Genomic DNA, 22,619 nt, shown 5'->3' on the forward strand with positions numbered 1-22,619 from the left:
CTCGGTGGTGACATTGCACTTCAGTACAGGCGAGAAGCCAGAGGAGAAACAGGGCCACAGGCCCAAGATCTAGCTCTCAGGAATGGGGCCGAATTCCTTGGAGTTGATACACGTCATATCACAGGGCTGACCTCATACATATCATTAGATCCTGCAGTGTCCGCCCAGCCCGCCAGGGCTCTGGACGTGAGGAACTCTGTATCCTGTTCCCGGCCACAGCAGGTGGAAATAATGTGAACTAATGCAACAGCAACAGTGAAGTGAACAGCTGAATGCTGGTCTCCTGACAGAGAGCAGCTCAGAGACTGCTGACCCGCACATACTGGCCTCCCCCCTCCACCAGCGGGGAGGCCGGAGCGGGCTTCGGGGAGAGCGCTGGACACTGCAAACGGGGCTGAAGACAGACAGACCAGGCTCTGGCCTCCGTGTGCCATGTGACCTTGGGCAAGTGACTTGACATCTCAGAAACTTGGTTTTTCCATCTGTAAAAGGGGATATTGGGATCCACTTTGGGAACATGTAGGTGGACGTGTCCAGCTGAAGGCCAGGCACAGTGTGGGGACCCAGAGGATAGAAGAGGTGGGGTCAACGTGGGGATATGATGTCCACCTACCCACCCAGCTGCCTCATGGCTGTTTGCAGTAAGAAACCCAGAAGTGAGGGGGAAATTGCACCAGGCAGGGCTTCTGCCTCTGAGCAGAGGCCCCAGGGGATGGGAGTAGCTGCCTTTAGGGACAGGAAGTGGTTGGGATCTCAAGTCCAGAAAGACCACTTCGGACCCCAGAATGAATCATCACAGAAGTTTAATGCATACCGTCATCAAACTCACCAAGGACTTAGGGCATAAACCTCCCTTATGCCTGGCATACTTGGCTGCCTCCAAGACTCCGTCCCTGAACAGTCCATGGGCTTTGACCACCCAAATCCCTTACCTCTCAGTCCAGGCACAGGCCCCCTCCTCTGGTAGCTCCAATGGTGTCGACATCCTGCACCCTCCGGGCTTGAAGTTGCTTTGTGGCCCAGGCCCAAGCAGCCCTTGCTAAATGGTAGTGACCGGTTCAGGGATGGCGTATGACCGAACCAAGCTAACCACAGCCAAAGAAACTCAGTTCTGAGACTTCTGATCAAGATCTTGGGGCAGTGGACTCCCCTTTCCCCACAGGACTCAGACCTGCAAGTTTACAGCACTGCAGGGGAGGGATCAAGTCCCACATCAGGCTCCTTGCTCAGCTGGAAGCCTGCTTCTCCCTCTGCCTCTGCCCCTCGCCCCTGCTTGTGCTCTTTCTCTTTCTCTCTCTGGCAAATAAATAAAATCTTTAATTAAAAAAAAAAAAAAGGCAAGCTATTAGAGTGGATAGGAGCAAGGGCTTTGGGGTCAGAGAGACCTGGGTTTAAGTGCTAGCCCTGCTAGGCCAGTCACCTTAGGCAACTCACCTAACCTTTCTTAGCCTTGCTCCCTCATTAGTAACATAGGGAAGGCAATGCCTACCTCATAACGGGGTACAAGGACAAAAGCATGATGCAGTGTAACTGTGCTCAACACTGTGCTCAACAAATGAGTATGACTATTTTCCCAGACCCTAGCCAGGGATCCTCCTAAGGGCCAGTCCTTACGGCTCTGTCTCATTCCTGCCTCACAGAGCTCAGCCATGCCCATGACCTCAAATCCCTGACCTCCCTGATGACCACCAAAGCTCTGTGTCCAGTCTCAGCCTCTCTCCAGAATGCAGATCTCTGGGCATCTCCACCACAATGTCCTCCAGGCATCCCAGATCCAACACGATGACTTGGCTGGTCCACCACTCTCTGCATGACTTGGGTCTGTCACCTTGGCCTTGGTTTCTTCATCTTTACATGAGCAGGTTGTAGTAGATCACTATGGAACCCCTCTCAGCCCTAACATCCTAGGATTCTCAACTCTGTGTCATCTCCCCCAGACTCACCACCCTCCACAGCAGCACTGCCATCCTCCAGTGAAACCCAGCTTGCAAACTTAGAGTCAACTTGAGATTGTCCATCATGTTCATCACAGCCCCTAAGTCTGGGAGAGTTTCCCTCAAGATGTTCCCTATCTCTCGCTCCTCCCTGTTGCCATTACCATCACGGCTGTCTGGACCCCTACATCAGCACATCCTGGATGGACTCCACATCCAGGCTCTAGCCCCGACTTCCCCATCCAGCTCACCCTCTGCTCTTTCTATCCGTGGGTCCAGTAGTCAAGGAGGGACTTAGTGCAGCCTCTTTCCCAAACAGACTCTGCATATACGCTGGGCCTCCCCATGTCACCATCAAGAACTGAACTTCGCTGCAGATAATGTCAATGCCCTGGAGATTCTTTTTAAGGTTAGGGAATGAGGAAAGGAAAGTTTCATGGTGTTCATGGTAGATACTCAATAAACATATGTTCAATTCATTCATTCATTCATTCATTCATTCATTCATTCATGCTTTTCAAGCATGACCCCTTGGATGGTCATCTCCAGTGCCAGATAGATCACTCCAGAGATCCCTTTGCAAATCTCATAAAAGCTATGGGCCTTAACTTCACAAGAGCATATTTGCATGTGACTTTTTCCATATAATTTCAGGGGGGTTCTTAGACCCCCAAACCCATCTACAGAGCAAAGTTTGCCCTTAATTTATTTTACAGATGGGAATGCAAAGAGAGGAAGGGGCTTGTCAGAAAACACGCAGAACACACCTCCATGCACTAGATCATGTCCTGCAAGGGCCGGGCCCACACGCAGCTCCAGGTTCATGGCTTTGAGGATAACTCCCATCACACCTAGCATCTCTGTGCCATTTCCTCATCCACGCAAGAGTGACCAGGCCCACACAGCAAGGCTGTAGTGAGGAGGTGGTGTATAGATAAGAACCTAGGCCATCCCCGTGCACAGAGGACAGATCCTGTTCCATTCATGTGCTCGCCTGTTCTCTTCCTTTCCTTGCAGGATTTTGGAGGATGGAAACAGTGCTGCCATCTAATGTGGTCACGGAAGGCTTCATGGAAGAGGAGAGCCCTGCCTGAGCCTCAATTTTGGGTGCCGGAGGGAGCCAGGGGCCAGGGGTTATTAATAGACCTGGCTTGATGGGCCCAGGGAGGGTGAATGTGATACAGATACCCAGCACTGTGGCTGGGAAGTACCTGACACCAGAAGGGGAGGGGGCCGGGGGCCGGGGGTAGTGCCACCTCCCAAAATAGCTAGAGCAGAAGCCTATATAGGTGGCCATCCCACTGCCAGGCTCACTTCCCTGCAGGACCTCCCACCGGCCCGGCCCTTTTGTGCAGTTCCAGCCCTCCATCCGTACCCAAGGTGAGTGGCAGCTACTAGGTTGGAGGCTGGATGCAGTGGGGAGGAGGCCAGATGGAAGGGACAGTCACTTTGCCCCTGTCCCCAGTGACACGGGGCTGGGAAGAAGTGCTGAGAGGTCAGCAGCTGTGGTCCAGCCCTGAGAGCACGGATTCCTGGGCTCTCCATCCAAACTACCGGTGTTGACCTGGGACAAATCCCTCCCCCTGGCTGGGCCTCAGGGTCCCCACCTGTGCAACGAGAGGGATGGAGCCAGGCATCTGTGGACTCTGGTGATGCCATCATAGGAGGCCCATGAGTGGGCAGAGGAGGAGGAGGAAGGGGTATGGAGGGCTGGCAGGCCAACCCCAATAACATCATCTGGGGCTCTGGCTGGGTGGACTCTGGCCCAGAGAAGGTGTCAAGCTGATGGAAGTCTTCTCTAGCAGGGAGGAAGGAGGGAGGATGGACCTGTGTTGAGGTTCCTGCCTTTGCCACGGGGGTCAGTATTTGGGCATGGTCTGTGGCTCAGACGGGTGGGACTTGACAGGGCTGGGTCCTGGGCAGTGGGTAGGGGCGCCACGGACGAGAGTCACTGAACTCCAAGTTAGCAGACCCAGGCGGGGGTCCCTCTCTGCCACTGCCTTGCTGTGTGTCCTTGGACCATTCACTGACCCTCTCTGGCCTAGTTTCCCCACCAGTATAGCATAACGACCCTTCAGCTAGGGAAACAAACTCTCCAATTAGGCCCCTGGCATGAGCTGGGCCTGGGGGTTGAAATGATTGCACGGAAGCCCAGCACGTCCACGTGAACAGCTTGGCTGGGGGCCGGGAGAGCAGGGGCAGCTGAGGGGTCCATGGAAGGCTGTGCAGCAAGAGACAGCGGGTCAGGAGCTAGAGCCTCTGCTCCTTGGAAGCCAGCTGGAGGGCTGTGGACTGAAGGAGCTGACTCACAGGGAGGGGGCAGCCCGAGCAGCGTCGTCCTAAGGCTTCCAGGAAGGGCAGCCGTCCAGGGCTGAGCTGAGGAGACAGTGTTGACAGCGAGTATGCCAGAACTCAAGCAGCTGGACAGCCCTCCCCAGCCGCCCACCAACAGGCGCCACACTCAGCCCCAGCCCACCTGCCTACACCTTCCGTTGGAGTCTCAAGATCCCACCACAAAGGACCATCAACACCATCAAAACAAGGTCTGGTCTATGTCGACCAGAAAAGGAGAAGGTCATAACCCAAGGTCACTCAGGGACTTAGCACTGCCGCAGATCTAGAACCCAGGCATCCTGACTCCCCGTCCATGGCTCTGCAAACTATAGGGGCAGCTGGTTGCAGCCTGAATCCTGGGGAGACCGTGGGAAAGAATGCAACTGGTCTCTGGCGGCCTAAGATTAGGAAGTGTCACATTTCCCAGAGATGAAGTTCAAGCCATAAAACCTGCTGAGCTTGTCTAGAAAGTGTGGTCTGAAGGTACCAACCTCTCCCTAAACATGGGTCTTCTGGTGGCCAAGTGAGGAGAGGGTGCATAAAGATTTCAGCGAGCCTCTCCCACCTTACCCTCTCCCAAAAGGTTTGTGGGGGCAGGGGCCTGGACCCACCCTATAGTCCATGGCTCAGGAGACCAGGGAAGCAAGTAGTTAGTGGAGATCTGAGAACAGTTCTTTGGAAAGTCAGACTAGGAAAGAAAAATGGTTTCAGTGCATCTCTGGCCAGATGTGGGATGGGGCATCCGGAGAGGGCCTGAGAGGTAGCCGCCTATCTTCTCCGTGCCACCTCCTCCCAGCGTCCCGAGGGTCAGGTTTCCAGACCTCGGCGCTCAGATTTTGCAGCATAAATTTGCATCGGGGACAGACAAGAGCGGAGGCTGAGGTAGGAGCGGAGACAGAATGCGAGTAGGGCCCCCCGCCCGCCCCCAGGGGCCCACCAGGGGGTAGGTCTGGCCCCTGACGGCCCGGGATCCTCCCCGAAGCGGCGGGACATCCTCCGAGGCGCACGGACCGGAGAAGCTGCGCCGCACCAGGCTGGCGCCTCCTGCGTGCCCTTGACGGCAGGCGACCCCTCCAGCCCCGGCTGGTGACGCGGGCGCCCCCTAAATTCCAGAGGTCGGCCCCTCCCGGGCGCCCTGGCCGCGGCCCCTAGGATCCCGAGGACCCCCGGCGGGGGCGGTGCGGGAGCGGCAGCGGGTCTGCGCGGGGGGAGTGAGCGGCTCTGGCTGCGCGCCCAGCCCCGCGCCCCCTGGCTCTGCGCCAGGCCCGCGGGCGTGCGCCCGGCGCGCAGCACTGCAGCGCTGGTCATATGAGCAGAAATGATGAGAAAAGCACTTTTTAATCTTTTCGCACTTGCTCTGCCCGCTCAAACAGTTGCAGGATGTCGATGACAGACTTGCTCAACGCTGAGGACATCAAGAAGGCAGTGGGGGCCTTTACCGGTGAGCAGCGCGCTCCCCTCCCCAGCCCTCTCCCCCATCCGCTCCCCTGGCCCCAGCACCCCGCGGGTCGCGCGGCTGACCAGTCCTCCGGAGCGTTCCTCTGCCCAAGCATCCGGCGGGGCGCTGGCAGGACGGAGCAGGGGGCTCCTCGGCATTTCCCAAACTCCTCCGGAGCGGGACTTGGCGCGGGGAGCGGGTGGGGAGGCCCCGTGCTCTGCCCGACAGCGGAAACTTGTCGGGGCCAAAGGCCGGGTGGCCGCGCTGCGAGGACTCGGGGTCTCGGACAAAGGGCAAAGACCGGGGTCCAAAGCGGGACCCCCAGGTCCTTGTGGGCGCTTGATACTTCCCCTTTAAGGCACTTGGAGGGGTGCGGGTGCGCACATCTCCTCTCCAAGCAGCCCCTTTCGGAGACCCCCGTTCAGAACGGGACTCTTCTCAGCTGTCGGTGGTTGGCTCCCCTGCAGTCCAAGCCCCTCTCTAGGGCTCAGAGCACCCCCACCCACCACCACCACCACCGACCATCGAGCGAACGAATGCGGTGACCTTCCCACAGCTGGCATTCTGCTCTGCCCAATCCTGCGGGAGCATCCTCAGCTTGCAACTTCCAGCCTCGGTAGATGGCCCAGGGAGGGGAGCGGGCAGTCTAACCTCTCTGAGCTGCCCTGGACTTGAGCGCTTAGCTGCCTACCTGCTTCCTCCCTTCCCTCACCTAGGTGGGGAAACTGAGGCTGGGAGCAGACCAGAAATTTGCCCAAGGTCACCTAGCACAGCAGAAGGGGGATTAGAGCTAAGGTCAGCTCCAGGTCTTGGTCCCCCTCCTTAGTGTCAGAGGTGGACGGAGGAACGGTCCTTCCCTCAGCTCAAGGCTGAGGGGAGAACATGACTCTCAACAGGACCCCTCCCTGCCACACACCTATATTATTCTAACATTGTACCCTTTCCGGGTGTTCCTGAAAGGGAGCTCAGCACACAGAAAAAAAAAAGGGGGGCCTCCCATTTCCTCTCTGCTTGGCATCCCCTCCTCAGGGTATGAAGAAGCTCTGGGAGGCTACCCTCCCAGGGTGCTGGGATAACCCACCCACAACTCCTTGACCCAGCTTGCTCCCTCTGAGAAGAAACTTAAGTGGGAATTCTGGGGAGCCTTCCAACACTCCCCCAACTCCCACCGGAATTGATACCTGTGGCAAAGCCAGGGTTCCTGGGTCCTCCCCCTCCTCCTCCCACTGTATGACCTTGAGAGAAACTTGTCTTCCCTGTGTCGGTCGATTTTCTGGCATTACTATCTATGTGGCCCAGAAAAAAGGTCGATCGCCCCCCAACATGCACACCGCATGTTCACACCACTTCCAATTCCCCTGCCCACCCCCAACACCCCAAAGCCTTCATGGAACCCAGGAAGCTCCTCTGCCTTCAAAGGCTGCCCTGTTCTCAGTGAAGGGTACAGCAGAGAGTGGGGGCAAGTCTACCTCTTCTACCTCTAGCTGTGTGACCTTGGCCCAAGCACCGTCTGCTGGTCTGGGCTCCTTCAACCCTCCCATAGAGGCACCCCCCAGCCCCCAGCACTGGCACAGGGGGCTCAATCAACAAATGCTTTGACACCCCGTTCTCCTGCCCCTCCCTACTGCCCCGTCTTTGTCCTCATTTTAACCCACTCCTCTCCACCCCGCCCCCACAGCTGTCGACTCTTTCGACCACAAAAAGTTCTTCCAAATGGTTGGCCTGAAGAAAAAGAGCCCGGATGACGTAAAGAAGGTGTTCCACATCCTGGATAAAGACAAGAGCGGCTTCATCGAGGAGGATGAGCTGGGGTAAACTGAGGCCTAGAAGGGCTGCCCAGCCTGAGAGGGAGTGGGGGTTGGGACTCTTGCTTCCGAGTGCCCATCAGATCTGGCCCTCTCTCTGCACCACTGGCAGAAAACAGCTGTGCGTGCCTCACCCGGTTGCTTCCGGAAGAATAAAATCGGCAGCAGAAAGTGCAACTAACTAGGTTAAATTATAGCCACTTAATATTGCTAATGGGATGATGCTACTAAATAATTAAATACACACAGAGGCAGGTTTTCTGGATGCCTAACGCCATGTGCAAGACAGGGAGCACTAGCTTGAGTATTTATTTCATTGATTTGTCATTTATCTCAAAGGCACCATCCATCATCCTGCAGACACACCCCCCCCCAGCCCGACTTCTGTACCAGTGCAGCTTAAGCAGTGTCTGGACAGGTGGGGGATGCAGAACCAACTTTGGGGGTCAGGAGTTCTGGGAACAAAGCGGAGGAAGGGAAGATTACGACTAGGAAAATGCACCTGGCTCATGTCTGCCCACCCAGCTGTGCCTTAAGTTACCCTCTGGCCAAGATGGCCTTGAATTTCGTCCTAAAGAGAAGGGGGAGGGTGTGGAGAGAGACCTTTCCATAGGGACTTCCCTATCCATCCAGTCTCTCCCCAAACCATCTCACAAGGGTACCCTTTGTCTAGAACCTTCTCCTTCTACCTACACACACACACACACACACACACACAGGCTGACTTCTACTTGTCCTCCAGGCATCACTTTCTCCAGGAAGCCTCCCTAGCTTTTCCTCTCACTCCAGGTGGGCTGGATGCATCCTCTGAGCACCCTTCTCTGTTTCCATCATTGCATCCATCACCCTGTGCGGTCTCTCTCTGAGTACTCGACTGCCTCCTCATTTTTTCGGGTGGCTTCCTTCTCTGTGCCCCCGGTTTCCAGCACGGCCCCGGTGCAGAGAAGACACTTCTGCGTTTGTCGGGTTGCCTGAATAAATAAACAAATGCAGGTGCCCTGCCTGGAGTGAGGTCGACCTTTTGCTGAGGACGGCCCGTCCCTCCCCTGCACACCCACCCGTGAAAACACAGCCACAGCCCCGGCTGCCCAGCTCAGCACAGCTGCGTGCAGGCCCGCTGCCTGCCGCCTCCCCCAGCCACCCACTGCAGCTGCGCAGGTGCCGGCCCACCATCGGGACGCTGTTCCTGCAAGATGACCTCCGCCTGACTCCCTCCCTGGCTTTTCTCCCCAGGTTCATCCTGAAGAGCTTCTCCCCAGATGCCAGAGACCTGTCGATGAAAGAAACCAAGACGCTGATGGCTGCTGGAGACAAGGATGGGGACGGCAAGATTGGGGTCGATGGTGAGTAGCCATGACCTGGGGCCAGAGCACATCGTGGATCTTGGGATGTTTGGATGCTAAAAGCTTGGAGCTATCTCTGTCACCTGAGAGGGAGAGGAGGGGTCCCCCACTCCCCAGGATTAGAAGGAAAAGGCAATGCATTAGGTCTGAGAGCTCTATCACATAAGCCAGGCACACACACAAAACACCTGGGACATTTTTTTTTTCTAAATTTGAACAACCCAAAAGGAATAGACTCTCTTTTCCTCCCTACTGTGTAGGGAATCAAGGAGAATTCGGGATTTTCCCTGAACTTTGCCTGTACTTTTGCCTGGGTTCCGGTCCCAGCTCTGCCCACATTGGCTGTGTAACCTTGGGCCATTTCTGTCCTTCTCTGGGCCTCAGTCTCCCAACCGTAACCTGAGGAGATGAGGCCAACTGATCCCCAAGGACTCTGGGGGCTCTCATGTTCTCAAATTCCAGGGATGGAAATTCCTTATCTTCTATCCTCCTTAGCATCTTGTCCTGGTATCCTGTAACTTCAGGTTTCAAAAGCCTGTTTGGGCTTCACCCAAATATACCCTTCCCGCATTGTAGGAGAGCCAGGAAAAACAGCCAGCCAGCAATCAGCTGGGAATCAGGAAAAGAAATATCTGGCCCTGACTTGCTTTTCAAGCTTTGCTGTCAGAACAGGTGAGGGGATGGTGGCCAGTCCACCATCCCACATCCTTCTCCATTCGGAACTAACATTCACAGAACACACCCCAGCAGCATTATCTTTCTTAGCATCCCAACAGCCTTGAGAATGACCTCGGTTTTGCAGATGGGCAAACTGAGGCTGGGGAGCTTAGCCCGTTCAAAGAGCTAGGGCATAAGTGGGCGAGCAGGGATTTAGAATAGCTCTTTCCAGTAAGCTGTGTCGCACCTCGTGATGGTCCTTCCCATCAACCTAAGAGAAAACTGTGTGCAGGTGCTTGGCCTCTGGGCTCAAATCCCTACCACTTTCTGGCTGTGTGACTTTGGGCAACTCAAGTAACTACTCTGGGCTTCAGTTTTCTCATCTCTGAACTGAGGATAATGATAGCTCTTATCTCATGGGATTGTAATGAGGATTAGATGTGTTAATGTGTAAAGGGTTTAGAATAGTGCCTGGCACAGAGTCAGCACTGTATATGATATGTGTCTGTCACCTAAATTTTTAAAAAACAGGGACTAGGTTGTCTTCACCCTTTTATATCCAGTATGTACCCCACACCTGCCCCAAAGCAGGCACTTAATAAACATCTGTTGCCCGAGTGTAAAGACCAGCCCCCCCAAGCTCTGCTTCCTCTCTGCGCTTCCCCAGCTATGACCTTGGCCCCCGCGCCTCTCTACACCCAGTTCCCGTGCCCGCCAAATGAGGTGCACAGTTTAATCCTAAGACCCGCTTGGGCTCATTGTGAAAATTAAGTGGCTATCGACACAAAATTGCTCTGGGAAAGTTAAAAGGATTCTGAATGTGGGTGTAGTTTATTAAAGTTTTATGCCCGAGACCAAAACGGAGAAACTCGAGCAAGGTCAGATGCAGCGAGTCGCCTGGCCTTCCAGTGCCAGCCATGTCTCCTGCGGCTGCGAGGTGGGGGGAGGTGATTTTAAAGGAGCTGGAGCAGAAAATGCTGGAGAGAAGTGGGTGGCTGGTCTTGGCGGTTCCGGTGAGTGGTGAGTGGCACATCTCCCGACAGCCCCTCCTCACCAATCCACTGAGACACCTCCACCCCGGACCAGGGTTCCTCCTAGGACCCCATCCCAAACCTCCGGACCTGCTTCCCATTTTCATTTGCAGCCAGTATGCCACAGCTAGGAAGCAAGCCGGAGGCGGGGTCTGCATGGTTGGCTGCTCACAAGCAACCTCACGATAAAGAAAAACCAGGCCAGATCCTAGGCTGCTTCCCTTCCTCCCTCCCTGCCCATCTCCTATCTTAAAGAGCTAACTCAACTCTTCCAACAGATCCAACAGACGTTTATTGAGTAGCAAGCCTGTGCCAGGCTGTCAGGGAGGTAAAGATGAATTCAACCCTACTCCCAGAGGCACTGTTTCCTGGCTGGGTGCCCGAGAGCAGTGGCTCAGCAACCCTGAGCCCCAGTTGCTCATCGATAAACTGGGCATGACAACATATGGCCCACTGGCATCCCTGAGGATTCCATGACCCAATGCATGTTGAGCGCAGCGCCCAGCACATTGCAAGTACTCGGCCAACAGCGGCTATGATCCTGTTTCTATTCTAGCAGCAAGTTGCTTACAGTTCTATGTATACGTACACAAAGGAATGGCAATACCAAGAAGGTGTGGAGGAGGGGGAGAGGTGTGGAGAGGGAGAGACCGTGGTGTGTAGGCATATGGGAGGCTGGGGACAGGAAGCCACTGGCCGGAGTAGGGAGTGGGGGTGTTCCTGGGGGAGCGTGGGGCAAGGCATGGGTTTCAGCAAAGGCACAAGGCTGGGAGGTTTAGGGATGTCTAGAAAGGGACAAGAAGGTTGTTTCGCTGGGGGTGGGAAGAGAGAGAGAATTGTTAGCAGGGTGGTAACGTGTGTCGAAGCCTGCCCAAGCGGTCACCTACGACAGAGGACGGAGGGGCAGATGGAGAAAGAGCAGTGCTAGAGCCCGAGGTACACTGGATGCACACCCAGGTCTGTCTGCTGGCGCAGTTCTAGTTCAGGATGACCTGGTGCAAGGTCTGGGGGTCAGCGCAGAACAAAACAGAGTGGGGCAGGAGAAGAAGTGGGGGGCAGTGAGATCCGATCCCCTGAGTCAGTGGGACCGCACACAGTGCACTTTTGAGGATGGAAGATACAGATGCTTCCCCTCCCCATCTCCACCCCAAACACGGTACTTTTTCTGGAGGGTGCCAGGAAGGATGGGGGTGATGATGCCCAATAGGTATTGAGATGGGAGGCAGAAGACTTTGCAGGCCCCTGGGAAGTTCTGTTTTAGGCAATCTGCTTGCCTGCCTGTTTCCTCTAAAGGCAAAAGGTCCTGAGCCCTGCCCATCAGCAGGAGGATGCTTTCAACTTGTGGTGGGACCTGAGCCAAGTCACAGAACCCCTTCTGACCTTCAGGTGCCTGATCTTTACAATCAGGAGTCAGATCACTAGCCCATCACTGGGGTCCCTGCCAGGCCCGGGACTCCATGGATGCCCCAGTGAATAAACCTCTAGGCAGAGGACCAGCTGAGCCCTTGCCACCTCGAATAATGATAGCAGTAACATCTAACTTCACGGAGTACTCACTGTGTGTCAGGTACTGTGCTTAGTATTTTACTCCCCTAATCTCCCTAGCTGTCTCTGAGGTAGATACTATTACTGTTCTCATTTTATAGACAAGGACACTGAGGCTCAGAGAGGCTAGGGGTTTGCCTAAACTTCATGTCTCAGAAGATGCAAGGTCAGGATCGGAGTTCACGTCTGCTGGATCCAAAGCACATGCCCGGTGCTGCGTGCTCTGTTCATTCATGGAGTTCAGTGAGCATCTACCCTAAGATGATTTTATTTACTGACTTACTGCTTGCTTCTCTCTCCCCCACTGTGATCCAGATCCACAAAAGCAAGAACTTTGTTTTGTTCCGTTCTGACCCCACCACCTAGAATAGGGCCTGGCACACAGTAGGGGCACAAGGAAAGTTTGATGAATGAATGAATGAATGAATGAATGAATGGCCAGCTCTGGGGACGCAGTGTTGAGGAAGAGTGGTGTGTAGGGAGAGGTCTGCAGGAAAAGGCTGGAGACCTGTGTGGGCTGGGGGCTTGCATGCAGCAGGTGCTGGGAGATTCTAGAAGCAGGACTACCTTCATCTCCGACCGTTTGCCCTCCCAAGGTGAGTGATGCTTACCAGGTCCTTGATGACCCCAGATTGAAGGGAGGGGATAGAAAGAGTTCTAATAATAACCCTTTGCATTCCCATCTCTGGGGCAACTACTTCCAGGAAGCTCAGACTTTTATAGATGTGGTCGATTGATTCTCGAAGTCCACCCTTGAGAGGCTGGTGCAGAGCTGGTAAAGGAGAGTTTTAAGGCAAAAAAGGAGAGAGAAGCTGGACAGAGGTGGAAGGCAGCCCCAGCCACAGTCTCAAAACCCAGGCACAAATAGTAGGCAAGTCTGCTAAGTGACAGGCTCCTTCTCAAGTGTCTGCCCTTCCCATTGGTGGGTCTCAAACTGGAGCCAACATCAGAATCACTGGTGGGCTTTTCACAACACAGATGGCTGTGCCCGAACCCCAGAGTTTCTGATTCCTTAGGTCTGGAGTGGGGCCCAAGTGTTCACATTTCCACCAAGTTCCCCGGTGGGGCTGATGCCCCAGGGACCATACTCTGAGAACTTACTATAATAATCCTAGAAGGTAGGTGCCATCACTCTTCCCCTTCTACAAATGAGGACAACAAGGCACTGAGGGGTTAAGTGTCCAGGGTCACTCAGTCACAGAGCCAGGAAGGAGGCTCAGAGGTCCAGCCAGGCCCCCCCCCCACACCCCTGCCTCTCACACAGATGTGTCCCCAGCCCGGGCTCTCCACTCGCAATGCCTGCCCATGTGGAACGTGCAGGCTGACAGGACTAGCGGCTGCCACCCGTGGGGCACGTCCTGTGTGCCGGGCACTGCACTTCGGCCTTAGCTCTGAGAGCTCGTGCAGCCCGCACGACAGCTCCACGAGATACACCCTCACTGTACAGACCCACAACCTGACACTCCGGCAAGTGGGGCCCAGGATCACCCAGGATCACCGGGCCACTCCAAACCCTGACACTCTGGCTCCAGATATCCCGCTGCTCCCCACCGTGCCATGGACAAGATCTGCACGCCCTGTATACACACGTGCACACGCACGCACACACTCCGTCTCACACTCCTCACATACTCTCTCTCACATTCTGTCTCACAATCTCACACATACACACTCTCACATACACACTCTCTCATACTGTCTCACACACAATCTCACACATACACACACATACACTCTCACACATACACACTCTCACACATACACACTCTCTCACACTGTCTCACACATTCTCTCACACTCTGTCTCACACACAATCACACATACACACTCACATACACACTCTGTCACACACTCATCTCACACACACATACACTCTCTCACACATACACTCTCTCACACTGTCTCACACACTCTCACACATACACACTCTCTCTCACACTCTGTCTCACACACACTCTCACACATACACACTCTCACTCTCTCACACATACACACTCTCTCACACACTGTCTCACACTCTCTCACACATACACACTCTCTCACACTCTCACACATACACACTCACACACCTCTCATACACACTCTCATACACACTCTCACACACACACTCACACTCTATCACACACTCTCATACACACTCTCTCACACACACCCACACTCTCCCTCTCATACACACACACTCTCTCTCTCTCTCTCTCTCTCACACACACACACACACACACACACACAGAGAAGATCCTTGTTATGGGTTCCCTGAAGCCTGATTCCAGTGATGGGTCCTGTTTCCAAGGCTTCCAGCCTATTCCAGCCCAAGAGCCTGTGGTTTGCTTTTTGTTTCTGATGCTAAAAAATTTAGTCATAATTATCGCTGAACCACTGTGGTCTGCTCCAATCACGTGCCTCGAGGCATTTGCCTTTTCTGCTTCCTTCTGGTGAAATCTGTTCTCTTTTATCCTTAAGCAGCCCATTTAACATGGTAGGCGGGTGGGAGTGAGGGAGTAAGCCCTTGGGCCCAAACACCTGAAGTCAGGCTGAAAACCCAACCCACAGAATGCGGTGGTGTGGACAGCCAAGCCCCTTTCTCTCCCCGGGCAACCACCTCCTCATCCCAAAGTGGGAACAAAAATGCCCACCTCAAAGGGTGTTGCTTGCATGAAGTGAGTGTTCTGGAAATGATTCCTTTCCTCCTACTTGATATGTGTGCTTTCTCTCGGAAGCCGCTCAAAACCCTTGTGGAATACCAGTCCTCGAAGGAAGGGAAATGGGGTCGAAGATGGCAGGACAGTGACAGGGACCGCAGGAGAGGTCATCCAGCCCTCCAGCCCCTGTGGGATTTGGTTTCCGGGGAAGGCAGGATGAGCACATCAAGGCCAGCCGCGGTCCTGGTGGCAGAGCCCTAAGGTGTACGGCGTTTTGTCCCATCTCCCTGCGTCTTCACACGGGCCCCATAAGGTCGGGGAGACAGAGTCTGTGATCCCCACTGAGAACTGTGGCAACTGAGGCCCGGTGGGCTCTGTGCCAGAGTCACACGGAAATCCTTGGCGGAAGGGAACCCGTGTCTCCTGACTCCGCCACCCCCTCCATGGGGCTTCTTGGAGACATTCGGGTTATAAATGGTTTCTGGGCTTAGCGAGATGCGGGCTTTCATTCGCGAGTGGACAGACGCTCCCTAACTCCGGCCTTGTGCGGAGCTAGATATGATGGAGCAAAGGGAGAGGAAGCAGCACTCCTTATGGAGTTGCCCTCCTGTGAGGAGGAGCAGTGGGGAAGGCAGAAAGACATCCCCTCTCCATCGATCCCTCTCCTGCTTCTGTGGGTCAGGGCGTGAGTTGGAACCCCAGCCTCTAAGAGAGAAAGAGAGGCACCCCACATGAGCCACGCCTGAGTTAGAATCTTCGTGGCTGAGTGACTCGCAGCCTCAGTTTCCCTGTTGGTAAAACGGGGACAAGAGAATCAGCGCAGATGGAATGGGATGACACCCAGGGCAGCGCCTGGCACAGAGTGAGCCCCCAGGACTGTTTACTCCGCTCCTCGTGGCCGTCTGGCTTGACGCCAAATAACCCCGCCTCCTGTTCTCTGGAGTGGGAAAGTGATCCCTGTTTGCAATACCAATTTATAAGAAACCCAGCCCAGGAGCTATTTAGAGGCGAGGTGATAAACCAGGAGGCCAGTGCCTCCATCCTGGTCCTCACGACAGACGGAAGGGAAGACGTGTCCAAGCGCTGACTCAATGTCTGTCTCAGTTTCACTCGGGGCTGTCAGCATGTGCTGGTTCACCTGTCAATAGCTTCTAAATTTGCCCAATCCCCACGGCACTGGGACTGGGACAGACCTAATTAGGCTAATTTCAGCTTCCTGTGGGAAGGGGAGGACTGAGCCCTCCCATCCTCTGACCCTCTCCACCGCACCCCAGGGGCCCCTTCAAGAGCTAGGGCAGGAATCTGGGTCCCTCCAAAGGAACACCGTCCCTCGCATCTCCACAGTGAAACTTGATTTAGATGCGATCCCTCTGTGTGCCGGGCACCCCTGTGCCAGGCGCTTCTCATCCAGTGTCCTATCCCCATTTGACAGACGCGGAAGCTGAGGGTCAGAGGCTGAGTTTCCACAGATGGGCACACTGGAGGTGGGATCCTAACTCGATGGGATAGATGGTGCTGGAAACTTGGGGCAGGTCAGCTGCCTGCTCTTTAGGCCACCCTCCCCTGCCCTCTGCAGCTCACATCCTCCCTGTCTTTGTCTCAGGACTTTTGTGGACATTTCGAAGCTCCAACCTATGTCAGATGGAGAGAAGCTCCAAGGGCGGGGGAAACTAACACTTACAGACCAGGCGTCTTTCTGCATTTGCTCATTTGGCCTTCCCAACAGCCGAGCAAGCAGACATTATCACGCCCCCTTTACAAACGAGAGTAAAGTGGGGAGCGAAGCCCACCCAGCCAGGAAGCGAAGGAACAAGAATCAGACCCCGCTCCAGGTGCCAGGCATGGGGACAGGAAACAACCCCCATGCCAGATAGTAAATGTTATGGTGCCGTTTGCCAGGCCTTCACTCGCTCTGTGCCAGGCAGCGGCCGGGCACTTCACAGGCTTCGTTTCGGGTAGCTGGAGCTGTAGAGGCAGCTTGATAACAAGAGCTAACAAATGCTGAGTGCTGCCTATGTATCAGGCCAGGCGCAAGAGCTTTAGTGGGGCTTCCTCTGAACGAGCCAGAGAGCTCCATTTTACAGATGGGAAAACTGAGGCGTGGTGAGGTGAAGTATTTCTAGTCCAATGTCATGGAAGCAAAAATGGGAGTTGGGAGCTGACTCCCAGAGCCCTTGCTCCAAGCACGGTGGGAGAGTTGGCAAGGCATCTTCTAGACCTGACATTGCACAGAGGATAAAAGCAAGACCTGGAGGGGTGAGCAGGAGGCAGAACCAAGGTCAGAACCCCCTCCCCCCTCCCCGTTCCCCATCCTAGCATCCTACCGCCAAATCAGTTGACCTAGACTTTGCAGGACTTTGTATGTTTGCTCATTGGTTTTTCTTTAAGGAGAAACCTGAACATTTTAGAGGAGACTTTTTTTTTTTTTTGATAAGAGGGCTGTTTGTTAATTGGCTGATTGCTAAGAGCTCTGCCCTGAGGCACACACGAAAGGTCCAGAAGAGGTGACCCCTGCCCTCAATTTGTCTACAAAATGCCCTGCTCCAGCTTCTGGAAGGATAAAATTAGAATGCAGCGTTCTCTGCAAAAAACCAGGGCACGCGGCCTTTGTGACGTCCGGGCTGCTTCAGGGTAGATCCCCGGGTAGGCAGAGGGGTCTGTTTCCAGAGGCTTTTGAAAACCCCATGGGTCCAAGGCACCTCCCAGTCAGGCTCCAAAATGCCTGACCTTCCACCCTGGGAGCATCTCTTGGTTGGCATTCCCGGTCCCCTTCATGCTGACCGCAGCAAATGCCATCTAGTGTGAAGGTGGTAAACTGGCTCTTTGCTGATGAGCAGCCCAAGGACCCGTGATTTCTAGGGTGAGGGTTAGGGAGGTCAGGAAACTGTAAGGACCAACTTTCCCTCCTGACAGTCTCTCTGTGAGATGGCTTTGGCAGACAGACTCGCTTCTCCTTTATCCCAGCACAGAGCAAACTCTGTGCCCAAGGACAGGATACATCGGCCCTGGGCAGTTTTCCAGATTAAATGGCGGGTTGAGAGTCCCTGCTTGCTCCCGATCTGGGATGCTGGCCCAATCAGGAATGGCCTCTCCACACTCATGCAGGGGGTGCGCCTGAGACCACTGGCCAAATCTTTTCTCTGCCTCTTGTTTTCTGCATGACCTGACTCTTACCTCTCCAGGCCTCTGTTTCTCCATCTACAAAATGGGAATCACCCCACTGACCACCCAATGTGAGAATTATATGAGGCATATTGGAATTTGTTGAACCCCATGGAAGACTCATGAGCCATCCATCCATCCATCCATCCGTCTGTCCATCCACCCATTTGCATTTGTTTATTAGCGCCTGCTGTTTGCCAAGTTCTACTCTATTGCTAGAAGAGCGGTGGACAAGTCAGGGCTCCCTGCCCTCCTGGGGTTTACATTCTAGGAGGGGGAGACCCACAGAAAGAAGTAAGTCCATAAATAAGCTCATTTCAGAGAGTGCTAAGTAGCACGAAGTAAATAAAACAGGGCTAATATGACAGAGTCATGGGGGTGGCGATATTTGAGCTGGCTCGTGGGTCACTCTACACCTAGGTCAAAGGAGGTCGGAAAGCTCCGGGGTAGAGAAGGGAGCCTAAAAGCAGGAGCTTGACTCACGTCTGCTGTGTGATCTTGGGCAAGCTACTTAACTCTTGGGCCTCAGTTTCCCCATCTGTAAAATGCAGACAAAAGCATCTCTCCCGTGGAGGAGTAGTGAGAATTTAATGGCATTCAACAAATAAGCATTCTTAAATTCTATAAAAATGGACAGTATTTGGCATTCAACAAATAAGGATTCTTATATTCTATAAAAATGGACAGTATTGATCGGAGACATCTCAGAAGAACCACCTGCCTCACGGAGGTGCCGTAGGGTCACAGGAGCTCCTGGCTAAGGGAGCAGACACTTTGACCCCGGCCCCTGGGAGGGGTTTTTGGAGTATTTGTGTTTGGGCTCCATCCCTGCCCCTAGCTGTTACCACTCAGCCTGTGGCTCCGTGGGTGTTCAGGACCAGCTGGAGGACCCTCTCTCTCTCCCACCTCGAGTCGATACCTAGGCCCCCACATCCAGGTCACTTGCCTTTCCTGCCCTCGGGGACAGCCTGGGGACAAGAGAAGGTGCTGTCCACTTCCCAGCTCACACCCCAGGAAGAGGAGGAGCCCGGGGACATGTCCCTCCACCTGGCAGGGATCCCACCCGTTATTCCCATGGTGGGAGGCTGTGTTTGGCTTGGTTGATCTTACTTTTTTTGCTTTTTTATTTGGAAATAACGCTCGCTTTACAGAAGAGCTGCAACAATAGCATGGCGGGTTCTGTGCACCCCACACACGGTGTCCCCCAAGGCTAACATTTCATGTGACCGCAGCACAGGATGAATAATACTAAGAGCTCGCATGGGATTGGGGGGGTGGGGGGGACACATGTGCTTCATACCAAGTCTGGGGAGGACAGTGCTCACCTCAAGGAGCCCCGGTCCTTTTGGCAGCCTTTCTGAGGCCACTTCACGTTCCGTTTTCACTGGTCTCTCCCAAGGAATTGGTCCTGCCCCTCCCTTCACGGCCTTCACAGACACCTGGACCCTCACCCAGAGATGCGCATTTCCTAGCAAACACGCCAGGTGGGGCCTGGACCCCTAACTCTCAATCCCTTCTAGATGCAATGAGGACTTACCTGGGGCCCACACTCTCTGGCAGGCTGGGGACACAGCATCTCAGACGCATCGTGGCAGAGGGTGGCAAACTCCTTCTTGTCCTCTCTGGTCTCCTGGAGAGAAAATCAACAGGGCAGACATTCCCTGGGCCCCCTTTACTCCAAAAAAGGTCTCAGAAGACCTGGCTGCTGAGCAGTAGCCCCTGTGACTGCCACAGCAAGGATCCCGCCATTGGGAGGATGCGGGGAACAGGGACAGAGGAGCTGGGGCGGGCGGGGGAGCCGAGGACCTCCTGTGCACCAGCATCTCGCTTCTGACTATCTCCCGACTCAAGAAGCAGCGCTCAGAGAGGCCAGGGGCATTGTCTGAGGTCACACAACCCATAAGCAGCAGAGCAGGCCTCTTGCGGCACTCGCCCTATCACGCAAGACACTAGCCCAGCATGGGTACTGGGTCCTTCCCAAATCCACCCCCTTGTTTCCTGCCTTCTGAGCCTGCCCCGTGAAAAGCCACTGCCTGTGATCTCTTCCCCACCATCTGCTTTCTCCTGTGGGAATCCTGCACCTTCTCACAGGACTCTATCAGAAGCCACCTTCCCTCTGAAATTTTGCTGATACCTTAAATAGAGGGCACCCCTTCTCCCTGTGACAGCGAAGTCTCTGGGCCTTCCATCCAGTCACAAACACACATGGCCCCTCAGTGTCACGCTTGGAGGCAGGTGGTGGGATGGGGCAGGAAAGAAGGGGAGTGGGCTCTCTCCAGAGAGAGATGTTCTTGTTCCAGTTGGCGGGGGGGGAAATAAATATTGAATAAGCAAGACCATACTCAAAAGTATTTCGAGAGTGGTAAGTGCTGTGAATAGAATAAAAATGGTGACAGCAAAGAGGATCACAGTAGGGGAGGGTCACTACTGTCACGAGTGATCAGAGAAGGACCCAGGAGGAGCGACGTCTGAGCTGGGACCCAGTAAGTGAGAAGAAGGTAGCCGCGGGAAGTCTGAGAACACACCAGGCAGAGAGGACGGCAGGTGCAAAGATCCTGAGGTGGGAATGTACTCAGCATGCTTGAGATTCAGACAAAAGGCCAGTAGCACGGAGCCTGTCCTGCCAAGTACTGTTTCTTCCCTGACTAGGCCAGAAGCTCCCTCAGGGCAGGGATCATCTTTGGCTCCCCTTGTCTCCGCTTACCTAGTTGGGGCCATCCCTTTGTTCATTTATGTGGAGCTGGATTCAGTAGAGGGACACTGGATCTCCACCTAGTGCTGACACCAATCTCTGACATCAATTAATATTCAGCGAAGTGGGGCAGGTGAATGCTCCTGGGGCGGGAGGGGCCGGTGAGCTCACCATGGACTTGAAGGCAAGCCCTGTGGAGAGACGAGGACCCCAGGGCTTGAGGCCCAGCTGAGCCCCTTATGACCCCGGGGCTCTGAAAAGTCACTTCTCTCTGGGGCTCAGTTTCCCCTTCTGTAAAATGGGACTAGCTCCCAGTTTCCTGAGTGATGGTCAGGATTCAATTAGAAGCTGTGTGAGACAGGGCCCAGCTCATTCTGAGCACCTGCACACCCTCACCCGTCTGACCTGCATGGAGATGTCACCTGCTCAGGTCTCCTCCAGAGTCTTGCTCAGCCCCTTGAGGAGGAAGGGCACCCAGTGGCTCTTGAACCAGGTTGCTCGCCGGAATCACCTTTGAACAACTAAAAGAACTCCTCCCTTAGCCCAGGCCTCCTAAATCAGAAATCCTAGGGCGAGGGCCTGGCAATCTGTGTCTTCTAGGATTCTGCTGGTGATCCTGGTGGGAAGCTGGGGAACAACTAGACAAGGAGCTGAGGAAGAGTTTCGGGTCCCAAGAGGCTCAGACAGATCTGGGTCTGAGCCCTGGCTTTGCTCATTACTAGCTGTGTGACCTTGTAAAGATTGCTGGACTCTGAGCCTCAGCTTCCTCATCTGTAGAATGGGAATAATGATAATGTGCACATCATAGGACCATTGTCAGAACCAGACAAGATCTAGAATATCAAGTCCTTAGGATAGCTGCTGGAATGTGATAAACATTCAGATGATTGCTGCTATGATCGTTGTAGTTATTATTAGGAATTTGCAGGTGGCAATGACGTCATCAAGCAAAAGAGATGGCAGGCTCATTAAGAGAACATTTACCTGGATGAGCACTGAGTAGTATATGGAAGTAGTACATGGAATCACTATATTGTACACCTAAAGTGAATATAACACTGTATGTTCACTACATTGGAATTAAAATGTTTAAAAAGTAAAACGAAAAGGAGAGATAGTAGGCTCACCGTTTCTCATTCACTCATTCATTCATTCCCACACTCACTCCTTCCATCACTCTAGGCCTGCAGCCGATGGGAGAACCAACAGCAAGCCCCGTGTGCGGCCCAGCAGCCAGGCCATGACCAGTCCTCCCCCACTGTTCACCTCTGACTCACCTCTCTGTCTTCTTTTGCAGAGTTCTCCTCTCTGGTGGCCGAAAGCTAAGAGGCTCTGACTGCCCCTGGTGTTCCACCCCTCTGCCCCTCTTCCACCCAATCTCAGCCCCTCTTGCTGCCCTCCTGCATTTCTGTTCAGTGTGTTTATGTTATTTTTTACTCCCCCTGTCCCCTGTGGCCCTCAAATGACATAATTCTTCTGAAAAATGCTGGAGAAATAATAAAGGCTGTACCAATCGGATTCTGCTGCTCGGGAGGCCCTGGGCCTGGTGGGGCGAGGAACCTGCCTTGGCTTTCCAGACACACCTGGGCAGGGATGGAGTAGGATTTAGACTGAAAAGGTAGGATGGGAGGGAAATTTACTGAGCCCTCCCCTGCCTGTGGTCCTGAGAAGGGTGCTTTGCATGGGTGGGAAATTTACTGAGCCCTCCCCTGCCTGTGGTCCTGAGAAGGGTGCTTTGCATGGGTTGCCCATTAATTCTTGAAACCCCCCATAAGGTAGGTGATGAAACTCCCATTTTACAGACGCAGAAACTAAGTCTTAGAGAGGTAAGTGACGTGTGTAAGCCCACACAGCTAGGACTTGCGGATGGATGGATGGATGGATGTAAACCCATGAAGACTCTTTGTTACAAATAAGAGAAACCCAACACAGAGGAACTTAAGCAAAAAAGGGAGAAAAAACAAAGATTTGGTTATGCCTGAATAGTCCAGGGGTAGGTCTTCAGGAACAGCTGGATCAAGTGGTATCATCAGAATTAA

General features: G+C 54.1%; 1 protein-coding gene across 2 annotated transcripts; it reads left to right on the forward strand.

Moving 5' to 3' along the window:
- The first annotated feature begins 3,263 nt into the window (after positions 1–3,263).
- Positions 3,264–22,089, forward strand: PVALB (parvalbumin). Of its 2 annotated transcripts, none has more exons than XM_045866977.1 (5): positions 3,264–3,314; positions 5,642–5,709; positions 7,385–7,517; positions 8,745–8,854; positions 21,878–22,089. In XM_045866977.1, exons 2-5 carry the CDS (start codon positions 5,649–5,651, stop codon positions 21,904–21,906), a joined length of 333 nt encoding a protein of 110 aa, XP_045722933.1. In that variant the 5' UTR covers positions 3,264–3,314; positions 5,642–5,648; the 3' UTR covers positions 21,907–22,089. The 2 variants fall into 2 exon arrangements, with proteins under 2 accessions (XP_045722933.1, XP_045722924.1); XM_045866968.1 differs by lacking the exon at positions 3,264–3,314 and adding an exon at positions 5,039–5,150.
- Positions 22,090–22,619: the final 530 nt, after the last annotated feature.

The sequence above is a fragment of the Mirounga angustirostris genome, unplaced genomic scaffold (genome assembly GCF_029215605.1).
Source record: "Mirounga angustirostris isolate CCGP_5_RB_7025 unplaced genomic scaffold, mMirAng1.0.hap1 SCAF_5, whole genome shotgun sequence".
NCBI classification, from domain to species: domain Eukaryota; kingdom Metazoa; phylum Chordata; class Mammalia; order Carnivora; family Phocidae; genus Mirounga; species Mirounga angustirostris.